Source organism: Triturus cristatus, chromosome 4_1 (genome assembly GCF_964204655.1).
Source record: "Triturus cristatus chromosome 4_1, aTriCri1.1, whole genome shotgun sequence".
Lineage (NCBI taxonomy): Eukaryota > Metazoa > Chordata > Amphibia > Caudata > Salamandridae > Triturus > Triturus cristatus.
The window spans coordinates 1,088,652,934-1,088,666,116 of record NC_140585.1 but is presented as its reverse complement, the minus strand read 5'-3'; the positions used below and the strand labels follow the sequence as shown (position 1 = coordinate 1,088,666,116).

The 13,183-nt window shown below is 45.0% G+C and overlaps 1 protein-coding gene across 6 annotated transcripts in view; it reads right to left on the bottom strand.

Annotated features, from left to right (window-relative positions):
• The window catches only part of CERK (ceramide kinase), a 222,528-nt gene that overhangs the window by 27,079 nt on the left and 182,266 nt on the right, over positions 1–13,183 (bottom strand). For all 6 annotated transcript variants that reach the window (XM_085654067.1, XM_085654069.1, XM_085654065.1 and 3 more), the window contains one exon: positions 11,340–11,548. In XM_085654067.1, the coding sequence (XP_085510193.1) occupies positions 11,340–11,548 (209 nt within the window). The remainder of the gene's footprint in view (positions 1–11,339; positions 11,549–13,183) is intronic.

The window sequence follows — 13,183 nt, the reverse complement described above, 5'->3', positions numbered from 1 at the left end:
AATTAAACTTACGGAAAAAGAACCTCCTGGTTGTCTGTCCTCTAGATTACGACAGTCTTCTTGTTGGCGACGAGAGCTGGTGAACTGCCCACATGGACTGAAGTACCATCCTTTATTCAGCTGATTGGTTTCTACCCAGGACTAGTTCTCAGCTGATGTGCTGTATCTACGAGTGGGATTCTCAAGATTGTGGCACACGGAGCCAAACACCATGGTTTTTGTTCAGGTGAGGGCAAATCGGAATTAGTAACTAAAAAATAAAACGTATTGGCACGTTCAGTTGGAACGCAGCGTTTGGCGTGACCACCCAAGTCTGCTGGAATGCATCATCTGTTGAACACTGCGTGAGGCATGAATATACAAGTCTGTAGCTGGTCGGTGTCACGTGTTAGCACGTTCCTGTGTGGCGGCCATCTTATGAAAGTACGCCTTTACTTCTCCGCTCCAGCTTTCAGTCGACTCTACATCATGGGATTCCGCAAAGGATCCAGCGCTGTTCCTTGTTGTTGGAGGATGCAGAGAGGATAAGCGAAGAGTTCAAGGAACACCTCTCATGCGGGCAGGTGCTTTTGCTGACCCGCACAGCTGTATTCAACCAAGGTTATAGATTTTTTTTTATTCTTGCAGTGTTTGACTCGTCAGAATTTCACTGTGTGTGTTTAATACTATTCAAAAGCGCTTGCTGACAAAATGTAAAAGATTATGTTCATGTGGCAGCTGTCTTCAACCAGTGTTATACATTTTTTTCAATACTTGGAGTGTTTGACTCGTCAATATTCCACCGGGTGTGTTTAATACTAGGCAAAAATCCTTGTTTACAAAATTGTAAACACTATTTTCATGCAGGATTTCAAATACCTTTTTTTAGGGACACTCAGGTGTTTGTTGTGTGGATATCGTATCATTAGTAAAAACTAATGCAGGCTGTGAATCCACCACCACCTTTCCGATGGAAACAATGGTATGATGCCTTTGAAACTTATTTTGGTGCCCTTGGAGCATTATATTTTCGCCCAGAACAAAATAAACATTTTTTACTACACTCACAGGGATTTGAGGGCAGAGCACTCTTGAAACATCTCCCAGATTTAAGGCTTGGAGAATTTGATGAGGAGCTAGACGAGTTCCAGGAGACAGTCAAAAAAATTTAGAATAGATTTGATATACAACCTAGTATTGTGGTGGTCAGGCATAAATTCTTCAAGAGGGTAAAAAATTCCAGAGAAGATGTTGATACATACATCACAGCCTTGAGGAGACTGCCAGCTAATTGTCAGATTGAGAATTTTATGGATCAGTTGGTAAGGGATAAATTCATTGGACATTGCAGTGACAAAGCCTGCAAGCAAAAGTTGCTGTCCATGGGAAACCCATCGCTGGATCCTACCATCAGAACTGCCAAAAACATTAAGTTGTCTCAAATTTCTGCTAAAGAATTGGAGAACACAGATCCAGTTTCAGGTGTGAAAACTGATGTAACCTCCACTGAGCTTAAACAAGCTGAAAAGCATGGTTCTCTTTTTTTTCACAGCATGAGATGTCTTTTCGTTGTGGTAATCGTACACATGAAAAAGGGGGAAAACAATGTCCTGCCAAAAATATTGTTTCAGGCAATGTGATACGTGTGGACATTTTGCCAAGGTGTGCCAAAGTTGGAATTTTAAGTGAGACACTTCGATCAAGTACGTCTGAGAGGAGTATGTGGTGAATGATGAAGAGAGTATTGGTAGAGAGTTCAGAGACATGGTTCTAGTTGTCAAGAGTGATGTTGTAACAACAGGTGACCCAAATACATGTGTTGACCCATATGTTGACATCAAGGTGGGTGACAAGGTCTTAAAGTTACTAGTTGATTCTGGAGCATGCATATTCATGATCACTCAAACCCTATTCAACAAGGTTTGGCCTAATAGACCGCTGTTACCACCAGATCAAAAGGTTGTATCGTATGAAGAACGCAGTAAAGACTTGTGTGGGTACATTGATGATGTTCTAGAATTTAAAGGGCGTGGGATTGCTGATGTTATTTAGGAATGTACCTTTGCGCTTTGGAGAGTAATATGTTATTTTCTAGTACATTGTCATATAAGTTTTAGTCACTTTTGTTTTTATTTTCATCCTTATAAGAGCTCCTGTGTGATTACTAAGTTTTTCAAGTTTTGCGTAAATTTCATTTTCTCATATTTCTCTCCTTATTCTGTTTTCTTGTTAATATGTATTTTCTAGTGGTGACATATTGAATATGCTACTTACCAGTATGCATCTGTTCTTGGCATGTAGGGCTGCTGACATTCATATCTGTGCATAGATCGCCGCCTAGTGTTGGGTCCGGATGTTTGCACGTTGTTGTCCTGGAAGAGTCTTCGAAGTATCCTGGGATAGGTGACTCCTCCCCTGGACTACAGTGCGCATGGGCATCCTCTCCATCCTCAGATTGTTTTTCGCCATTGTGGCAGTGATGGAGTAGATATAGAAAGTGATGACCATGCTTACAGTAATTCTGAGAGCTGCAGCTGCTACAGGCGCCGGGGAGGAGGGAGGGCGATATGAATGTCAGCAGCCCTACATGCCAAGAACATATGCATACTGGTAAGTAGCATATTCAGTTCGAGGCATGTGGGCTGCTGAATTCATATCTGTGCATAGAATATATAGCAGTGCCCTCTTATTAGCGGCGGCTACCAGTGCCAGCTGCAGCGGTCTGAAAAAGAGTTTTGAGAACAGCCTGTCCTACAGCTGCCTGCTGTTTTGATTGCACATCTACACAATAGTGTTTGGTAAATGTATGTGTAGTGGACCAGGTGGCTGCTCTACATATGTCATGCAAAGGAATGTTTCCTAGGAAAGCCATTGAGGCCCCTAACTTACGTGTTGAGTGGGCTCGTGGGGGAATCGTTAAAGTGCGTTTAGCCTTTTGATAGCAAATTTGAATACATTTAACGATCCATCTGGCTATTCCTGCTTTGGAGATAGCGTTACCTTTGTGGTGTGGGGCAAAGGCAACGAAAAGTTGTTGTGTTTTCCTAAAGGGTTTGGTCCTGTCGATATAATACATGAGGGCCCTTTTGACATCTAGTGTATGGAGTGCCCTTTCTGCGACAGTTTGTGGGTTTTGGAAGAAAACGGGCAGTTCAATGGTTTGATTCATGTGGAACTGCGATACCACCTTTGGCATGAATTTACGTAGTACGACCCTGTTGGCGTGAACCTGTATAAATGGCTCTTGAACGGTTAGTGCCTGGAGTTCACTAACTCTTCTCAAAGAAGTGATCGCTACTAGGAAAGCTACTTTCCAGGTAAGGAATTGAATCTCGCATGAGTGTAGAGGTTCAAAGGGTGGACCCATCAGGCGTGTGAGGACCAAGTTGAGGTTCCACACTGGAGCCGGTGGGTGGCTTGGTGGAATGACTCGTTTGAGTCCTTCCAAGAATGCTTTGATGGCAGGCACTCTGAATAGAGAGAGGTGCTGCCTGGTCTGCAGATAGGCTGATATTGCGGTCAAATGGACACGTATAGAGGTGTACGCCAGATTGCATCGGTATAGGTGTAATAGGTAACAAATAATGTTTTGGATGGATGCGTCTAGCGGGTTAATGTCATTATTATTGCAATAAATGACGAACCTCTTCCATTTTGCTGCATAGCAAGCTCTGGTAGTGGGTCTCCTGGCCTCCTTAATGATGTCCATACAGTCAGGTGGCAGGTTTAGGTAGCCAAACTCTAGGACTTCAGGAGCCAGATTGCCAGGTTCAGCTGTTGCGGATCTGGGTGCTGAATCTCTCCATGGTTCTGCGTCAAATGCTCGGGTTTGACCCGCAGCCTTTGATGCGGCACCACGGAAAGTTCGAGAAAGGTGGTGTACCACGGCTGGCGTGCCCACGTTGGAGCAACCAGGACGAGCGTCAGTGAGTGTTGACGTAGTTTGCGTGCCACCAGCGGTATCAGTGGTGCTGGGGGAAAAGCGTACGCAAATCTGCCGGACCAGTTCATCCATATCGCATTGCCCTGCGACTGCGGATGTGGGAACCTGGCGGCAAAGCTTTGGCATTTTGCGTTTTCGCTTGTCGCGAATAGGTCTATCTCTGGATGACCCCACTGCTGGAAGTACGGTTGGAGTACTGATGGGTGTAACTCCCACTCGTGCATCTGGTGGCTGTGTCTGCTGAGCAGATCCGCCATCTGGTTGTCCTTGCCGGGGAGGTGTTCTGCCATGAGGAACATGCTCCTTTGAATGGCCCACTTCCACATGCTCTGAGCCAGATGAGACAACTGTGGAGAGTGTGTTCCTCTCTGCTTCTGTATGTAGTACATGGCAGTCATGTTGTCCGTCCGGATCAACACGACTTTGTTGCACAAGTGTACTTTGAATGCTTTCATAGCGAGGAAGATTGCCATCAGCTCTAGAAGGTTGATGTGCATCTTCTTTTGTTGTTGTGTCCATAGTCCCTGCACTGTGTAATGAAGTACATGAGCTCCCCATCCCTGGAGAGACGCGTCCGCCGTCAGTATTATCTCTGGGACAGGCTCTTGGAACGGTCGGCCCTTGCAAAGGTTTTGTGGATTCCACCAATGCAGAGAGTTGTATGCCCGACCGCTCACCAACACTAGGTCTTTCAACTGTCCTTGAGCCTGATTCCACTGACGTGCTAAGCACTCCTGAAGCGGGCGCATATGTAGTCTCGCGTGGGGGACTATGAAGATGCAGGAGGCCATCATGCCTATCAACTGCATGAACACTCGCGCGGGAAGGGAGTGTTGTGGTTTGAACTTGGAAATCAGCATTTGCATGCTGTTGATTCTCACCAAATTTGGCTGAGCTGTGGCCGCCAGAGTGTCTATAGTCGCACCTAGGTACTGTTGTACGTGTGCGGGCTGTAGATGGGATTTTGGGTAATTCAGTGAGAACCCCAGACTGTGAAGGAGGTGAATGGTGCGGGACATGTGGCTGGCACATTGCTGGGTTGACTTCGCTTGAACGAGCCAGTCGTCCAGGTAAGGGTAGACGTGTATGTGCTGCCTCCGTAGATGTGCCGCCACAGTAGCTAGGCACTTTGTAAACACCCTTGGTGCCGTTGTCACGCCGAAGGGAAGGACTTTGAATTGGTAGTGCGGTCCAGTGTGGCTAGAAAGTCTCCCTGCTTGAGCAGCGGGAGGACTTGCTGTAGAGTGAGCATGTGAAAATGCTCGGAAAGAATGTATCTGTTTAGGGGTCTCAGGTCTAATATAGGTCTGAGTGACCCGTCCTTTTTCGGTATTAAAAAGTACAGGGAGTACACCCCCGTACCTTGCTCGTGGACGGGTACGACCTCTATTGCGCCTTTTAGAAGCATACTTTGCACCTCCTGCTGTAAGAGCGTTAAGTGCTCTGAGGACATAGGACGGTTTTTTGGAGGTATTGTGGGTGGAGTGGAGGTTAGTTCTAGACAGTAACCGTATTTGACAATATCTTTGACCCACCTGTCCGTGGTGATGGAGGTCCACGTGGACAGGAACCTTTGTAGCCTTCCCCCGACAGGTGTTATGTTGTCGGGAGGAAGGGAGAGGGCGTCACTGCTTGTTCTTGGGGGAGGACCTGGTGTTGCCGTAGCCGCGTCCTCTGCCCTTTGTACTGGAGCCACGATATCCACCCCGGGTGTTTTTATCGTAGGTGGTTTGTGTATTGCCCTTGTTGTATGTTTGCTGTGACCCCTGTCCTCTACCTGCTCCTCTATTTCCGGGGCGACGAAAGGAGCCGCTCCGAAAGGACTGAGTCTGGAGAGCCCCCATGGACTTTGCAGTGTCCGTGTCCTTCTTTATTTTCTCTAGGGTGGTGTCAACCTCCGAGCCGAATAAATAGTCGGGGTTGACAGGTTGGTTGAGTATGTTGTTTTGCACCTCAGGTTTAAATCCGGAGATTCGTAACCAGGCATGTCGTCGCAGCATGACGCTAGTGTTTATGGCCCTGGCAGCTGTGTCTGCGGCATCCAGCGCACACTTGATGGATGCGTTTGTGAGGAGCTGTCCCTCTCTGATGAGGATCTCTGCACATTCTCTGTATTGGTCAGGGAGATGTTGGATTAGTTGCTCTAATGTGTCGTAGTGCGCTCTATCGTAGCGAGCGAGGAGTGCTTGAGTATTGGCAATGCGCCATATGTTGGCTGCCTGGGCGGCAACCCGTTTGCCAGAGGTCTCTAACACCTTGGACTCTTTGTCCGGGGGAGGAGCGTCACCTGTTGTTTGTGAGTGTGCCCTCTTGCGAGCATTCGCAACGACACTGGAATCCAGAGGTAATTGGCCTCTGATGTAAGTAGGGTCCCCAGGCGCTGATCTGTATTTCTTGTCGATCCTGGGGTTTATCACTCTTGCCCTGGTGGGTTCCTTGAAGATGTCCTTTGCTGGTTTGAGGACACCCTTCAACATGGGTAGAGTTTTTATATTCCTTTCTGAGGATGCAAAAGTATCCATAAGAAAGTCGTCCTCGACGGTGTCCGAGTGAAGTTGCACCCCATGATTGGCCGCAGCACGTTCAATTAGAGCGTTGAACGCTGCCGTGTCCTCTGTGGGAGATGTTTTTGCTCCATAGAGTTGCGGATCTTGTGCATCCATAGGTGCACCTGGGTCCACAGGGTCATCCCAAGTTTGATCAGGGTCCTGTTGGCCGTCAGGGTCCATGTCTCCAGGGTAGGGGACTTGGTCACCCATGTAGTCCACCAACGCATCCGTGTCGGAGTGTGTGGGAGAGAAGGATTGTGGATCCTGGTAGGGTGAGTGGAAAGGTTCGTAAAGAACTGGTTCTGAAGCCACAGGCAGCTTTCTTTTAAGTGGAATCCTGAAGGAGTCCAAAGCCGGCTCCGAAGTTATTTTCCGTTTGTGGATAATCATCCTGCCGGTGTCGGCGTCGATTAGATGCGATGGAGACGTCTCCGCAGAGCGTTCAGCAGGCGTGATCGTGGTATGGGTCACCCGTGTCCTGATTTGGAACAGTTTCGGGGCCGTGGATGGTGGCAGGCCAAAAGTAATGTTGGCTGGTGTCGAAGAGGCTGCTGGAGCTTTAATTGGTTCGGAGCCCGACGTGTCCTGGAGGACCATTTTCTTTTTGATGCTTTGCGCAGCAAGGGGTCGCGTCAGGAGCGCCCTCGAGTCTTTTGCACCGACCGGTTCTGTTGAGGCGGTCGTGGATTTTTTCGGCGCCGGTGGGTCATCGGGTCGAGGGGTGGGAATGGCCGTCGACTTCTTCGATGAGTGTGGCTTTGGTGTCGCCGTGGAAGCGGTGTGAGACGCAGCAGGCTGTTTGACCTTTGGGGTCGGAGTCGATTGCGTCGGTGCCGGGAGCCGAGAAGGTTTGGTGGTACCGAAGGCCTTCTTCCTTATGTCGACTCCGACGTCGGCCGCTTCGAGTTCGGCACCGAAGTCTCGTTTGGTGCGCTCGGTGCCGATGTGTTTTGCTGGTGTCGAAGGTGTGGAGGGCCTCGATCCGACCAGCGCCACTTTCGGTTTCGGTTTCAATTGAACCAATACAGCTTTCGGTTTCGGTTTTGAAGAAGGGAAACCAGCCGTTTTGGGCATTAATGGCTGCCGCTGAACGTCCGAGGCTGGGCCCGAGGGCGGGGCCGAAGAACTGCGGGATAGGTCTTGGGTAAGGCCCGAAGGCGATCCCTCGACCGGAGCCATAGACTGTTGCACTGGGCTTTCTTCAGTCTGAACGGGTAGGCCTTGCTCGTCACCGGAGCTACTCTCTTCGGCCCCTAAGGCCTCATTGTAGTCTCCTACCTCGGTGTCGTCTTCATCTCTGCGAAAGAGTGTTTCGTCGACGTCTTCCGATCCGGAGTCATGTTCGGAAACGGGACTGGAGGGTAGGTTCTCCACTTCTTCGACATCTTCGGTCTCGGCGTTGAAGATGTCGGCCGGGGCCGGTGCCGCTTGCTGCGCCTCGAGTCTCGCCGCTCGTCGATTCCGTAGAGTCTTCTTGGATCGAAATCTGGCACAGGCCATGCATGTAGATTCGTCGTGATCCGGTGAAAGGCATTTGTTGCACACCGGATGGACGTCGACGTGGGGATATTTCGCATTGCATACCGGACACCTCTTGAATGGTGTCCTCCATTCCATCGTTGATGTCGAATCGACGATCGGGTAAGATGCGAAAGTTTGTTCTGGAAGTTAGTAAACTAACAAGATACTATCGATACCGATCGAGAACAGTCCCGACGCGAACTAAAGGCCTTTTGGCCTGAAAAAAGATTTTCCTAACTTGAGTCAAGATAGCACATCCGAACCCAATGGCGGAAAAAAACAATCTGAGGATGGAGAGGATGCCCATGCGCACTGTAGTCCAGGGGAGGAGTCACCTATCCCAGGATACTTCAAAGACTCTTGCAGGACAACAACGTGCAAACATCTGGACCCAACACTAGGCGGCGATCTATGCACAGATATGAATTCAGCAGCCCACATGCCTCGAACTTTACGTTATGAGAATATTTTTTTTCCTATTTACATACTGTCGTTTTGAAAAGGAAAGAGCTCTGTAGTGTTCTCTATGTAGAGTTCTAGTATGTGGCTCATGAAAGTTGGATGTAATAATGCTGGCATTCCACGTGCCACTGTTATTCCAATTGGGAGAATTGCTCCACTGTGTGCCACTGGCAGTTTGCTGAGAAGAAACATGAATTAAACTTACAGAAAAGGAACGTACTTAGTTGTCTGTCCTCTTGATTATGACAATATTCCCCTAACCAAACCTACAACACACAAAACTACTAAAGGTTACTACAATCACTGCTATCCATTTGCAGTTAAGACTTCTTTTGGAGAGGATCATCAAAAGATTTTTGAGAGGTTGTCTCACCGTTAACTTATCAAGGCATGCTTCATCATTGGACAACCTCTCACACTGGAGACAAGGCCACTCCAGTGGACTCAACCGATGGAAGCTACTTTCAGCCTTGGGAGTCCTTAGAAATCTATTGCCATGTAAATTTGGTTGCGATTTGGGTGCAATTTAATTCTGCTAAGGCCTCCCAAACATTATTACTAATAATTGCCTGGCTTATGCTGGTGTTGTTCAAGAGTGGAGGTGCTGCTAAGATGAAGGATATCACTTCAACTTCGAAGGTCAATCCTTCGACCATTGTTCATTGTGACAACTGGGTTCACTGCCCCTACTTGTCTGACCACCTGTGTCACTCGTACCTCGCGGAGCAGAGCCGCTCCACATACAACCTTCTCACACAGAGAGTAGGAGGTACAGCCTCAAGTATATTCCTCTAACCAAAACTATAACACACAAAACTACTTGAGGTTACTACAGCCACTGCTGTCCATTTGCAGTTCAGACTGCTTTTAGAGAGGATCATCAAAAGAGTTTTGAGAGGTCGTCTCACCCTTAACTTATCAAAGCATGCTTTATAATTTGACGACCTCTCACACTGTAGTAGGAGCAATGCCACTCCAGCGGACTTAACCGAGGGAAGCTAATCTTAACCCTGAGAGTTCTTAGAAATCTATTGCCAGGACAATGTCCTGGGTCCTGTTGAGTTGGCAGGAACATGAACTGTTAAAAATACCAAGGGGTATACTCGAAACCTACTTTATTACAAAGTACCTCTGGTATGGCTAAAAACAAGGAACTTGGGTCACAGCATGAAAAACAACGAATCACTTAACCTCAAACCAATACCTTGAGTACCATTTGATCGAGGAACAGTAACCACTCTTTATTTACAGTGCTTAGAAACAGCAAACCTATTGAATTTAGAACTGTAAAAATAGATTTACGGTTGTTAAGTAAGAACTAGGATAGGCAAGAATTTCATAAAATGTCCACATAAATGTTTTTATATATGTGTGCGATATACTGCAAAGCAGCCTATTTTCAGGCACTATACTAGGCTTCATTATCTTAACAATAATGATGACATGAGAGAAAAGCGTATTTCTCTTCTGAGTACACAAAGAAATGCTAGGGATGATGTAGACCTCAAAGTTAGAACGTACAGTCGTAAACACAACACCAAGGATAGAAACCACACAGTTGCTCTCAATATGTAGCAAGAATTCAGAACTTCTGCCACACTTTGGGTCTTTTCATTGGAATTTCATTATAATTAATTTTGTTGAGTACTAAGATGATCTTTTTATGTTATTTAATTTGTATTTTAAAGTAATGAATGTGTTTATATAATTGATAATAAAATATTTTGATTTGTATATACTGTGCAACTTGATTTACACTGTGTCCATCAAATATTGTATATATATTAATAACTGTTTGGTTGCCTAGGGATATATTCTCTATTGCAGAATTCATATACATAGATTATTCTAGACTGGAACTTTAGAGAAACATTACACAAGATCTTCCCTAGAGGGGGAAAGATGTGAAAAAGCAACAGAGTTAAACTAATACACACAAGAGCAAAAGCGGACATCTACATAGGAGTTCCAGCTATTTGAAAGGTAAGTCAATTCAAATAAGGACCCCCACCCCCAATGTGGCAAAGCAGAAACCACAGTATGGATCTGAGTAACTAAGGGTGGGGCAAATTAAAACAGCCTTGGATCCGAAACCAGAGATGAAACTTAGGGAGGGTAAAAGTAAGTGCCAAATTTATTATCAACACTTACTGTGCTGCTCTTTGGGGGTATTAAGGAAAATCACATCCAACTGAGGAGCTTAGCCAACAGTATTGGTGAGCAGTTTAATTACTGTGCAGCGAGGGTTCAAATACTTCTATAAGGAAAACAACGCTACCGCCCATTCAATGTTAGAGGAACAAAAGAATGAAGTTCGGAATCGGCGAGAGGGCACTCAAGAGAGTACTAACCTACTTAGGGGGGAAACACAAGAAATCCAGCATTAGCCATCAGACTTTTAATGAAGGTTCAGGAAGTTTGATAATGAATTGTTTCACAATAAATATAAATGGGAAGAAAAATCTAACTGAAAACCCTGGCCCTAAAGAAGACGGTGTTAACAACCCACCATTTTGAGCCAAAAGGGCCAAATGAGAAGAAACAAACTGATGAGTTTTTACCTGCTCAAAAGGAAGAAAACTATAAAGTGATTGACAAAAGAAAGCTGGAGTTTGAAGTCATTATGGCTGTCACACTGGTTACTGAAGTCACATCAAGTGTTAATGTACTATAAGAAATTGTTCATCTTCAACTTAGGACAGGATCGAGAACATTTACGACTAAATCTGCATGCAAAGTCAAATGGATTAGTGTATTTAGTTAACACTTAACAGATAACTGGTTTTCTCACCTACCTGTTGTCCAGTAACCATGCATAAGCAGTGTGTTACTAAGTTCACAGCAAGTTTTAAGTTTAAATAAATAAGTCAAGACACAATACGTACCCCACTTCTATAGATGGTTGGTCCAAGGGTTCTCCATCACAGTTCCAGATACTATTCACTCGACTGCAACCACAAGAAGGCTTTTCTGTGCAAATATGGGCAAAATTCTTTTTTACAACATCATTGTTATCACTGTCCTCCTCTTCACAATGTTTTGGCGTGAACTGAAACTTCTTTACACGATACACCTCCACAAATGGAAAATCAAACTGAAAAGACAGAGGTTGGACAATTATGTGACAAAAAAAAAGTTGCTATTCAAGCTTGTGCATTTAACAGTTCAACAATTTGTCAATCAGTCTAAATTTGGGCACATACTTTATACCAAGATTGGCAAAAATGATAAATGGCCGTAATTGATGTAGTCGATAGAAGTAATAGACACTTATGGCAAACGCCAACCATGTTGATATGAGGAGAGAAGCAAGGACCATGCTCAGGGCTTCTGGGACTAGACACGCTGCTGGTCTGTCTCTTCATGCAGCCTTCACCCCAAGAGTACTTATCTCATTCACAGGCAACAACACAAATAGTCAGAGTGAGCACCACATTTTCACGATCAACCTGGCCTTTACAACTATTGTGAACACGAGTATGCTGAATAGACCATTGAACAATTTTGACCTAGGTAATTAAAACTCTCCACCAGTGACCCATTGGATCCACTGATCAATCAATTGATTCTTGGAAGCCTTCAATATGCTTTTTTCCCTCAAAGAATTGCAAACCCAGAAACACTATTGGAAGGTTGGCTAATTTCACTTAGAAATAATATTAAAAAACAACTGCAAACCCTCAAAAGACAATGGAGAAAATACCAGACTTGCAAATCCACTACAGTGAATAACTGATGCTATGCCAAGAGATTCTACTACACACAACACCTCTCAGATGTAACATGTTTGACTAAATAATTTTTCAAAATCATTGCTGAATTCTATACCACAACGAGTGGACCTCAACCTGCACTAACCACATCAACCTGCACTATCAATGACCAGCAACACTGCAACTTTCCGGGGGCTTTTTCACCAAAAACTTTTAACACTTTCTCTTGGAATTACTAAGTTATCAGCTCCCCATACATTATATCCTGGTTCAACATCGCAGAACAAAAACTTTATTCATTCACCTTGATGACTACAAAAGAAACTAATGAAGTACTTTCAAACATATCGTTCTAGCATCCTCTGATACCACTATCTAGTCTCTGCCACTGTACACTTTGTCCTAACTGTGTTTTCAAAATGTATATAAATTATCCATCTAGCACTCTCTGCTACCATAATGGCTTGAACGTCCCACAAAAAATGAGGAATTAAATTGTGAATGCCTTAGTGTTCAGATGCAGTGTGGCATGGCAGGCATAAATTTGACTGGTTTGAGCATTGATAGTTTGGTAGACCAGGGTGTAACTGGGTAAAATTGTACATTTAACTAGAGCCACATTTCACTGAGAAGAATACTGGAATAATAAAAGGGAGACAATAGTTGCATATAATACATTCCCAGATGAAAAGTTGTGCTAACAGGGGAGCTGACTCCCTGCTGGTTTAGAATTGTACAACTTTAAAACAATTAAAGGAATCTCTTCTGCTAGTTGCTCCTGTACGTGTTACAGTAAGGTTCAGATATTATATACACGAAACCATCAAAATTTTGCAGTTATAGTTATCTCAAGTAACTATAACTTGTGCACTAAGGCAACTATAACTCACGCCCCGACCATGCGATGTCATATATGATGGCATGAGTGATATAATATGTGAGGTAATTAGCAGTAAATAGAGAGGTTGTGAGTTATAGTTACCTTACGGCACAAGTAATAGTTAATTGAGATAACT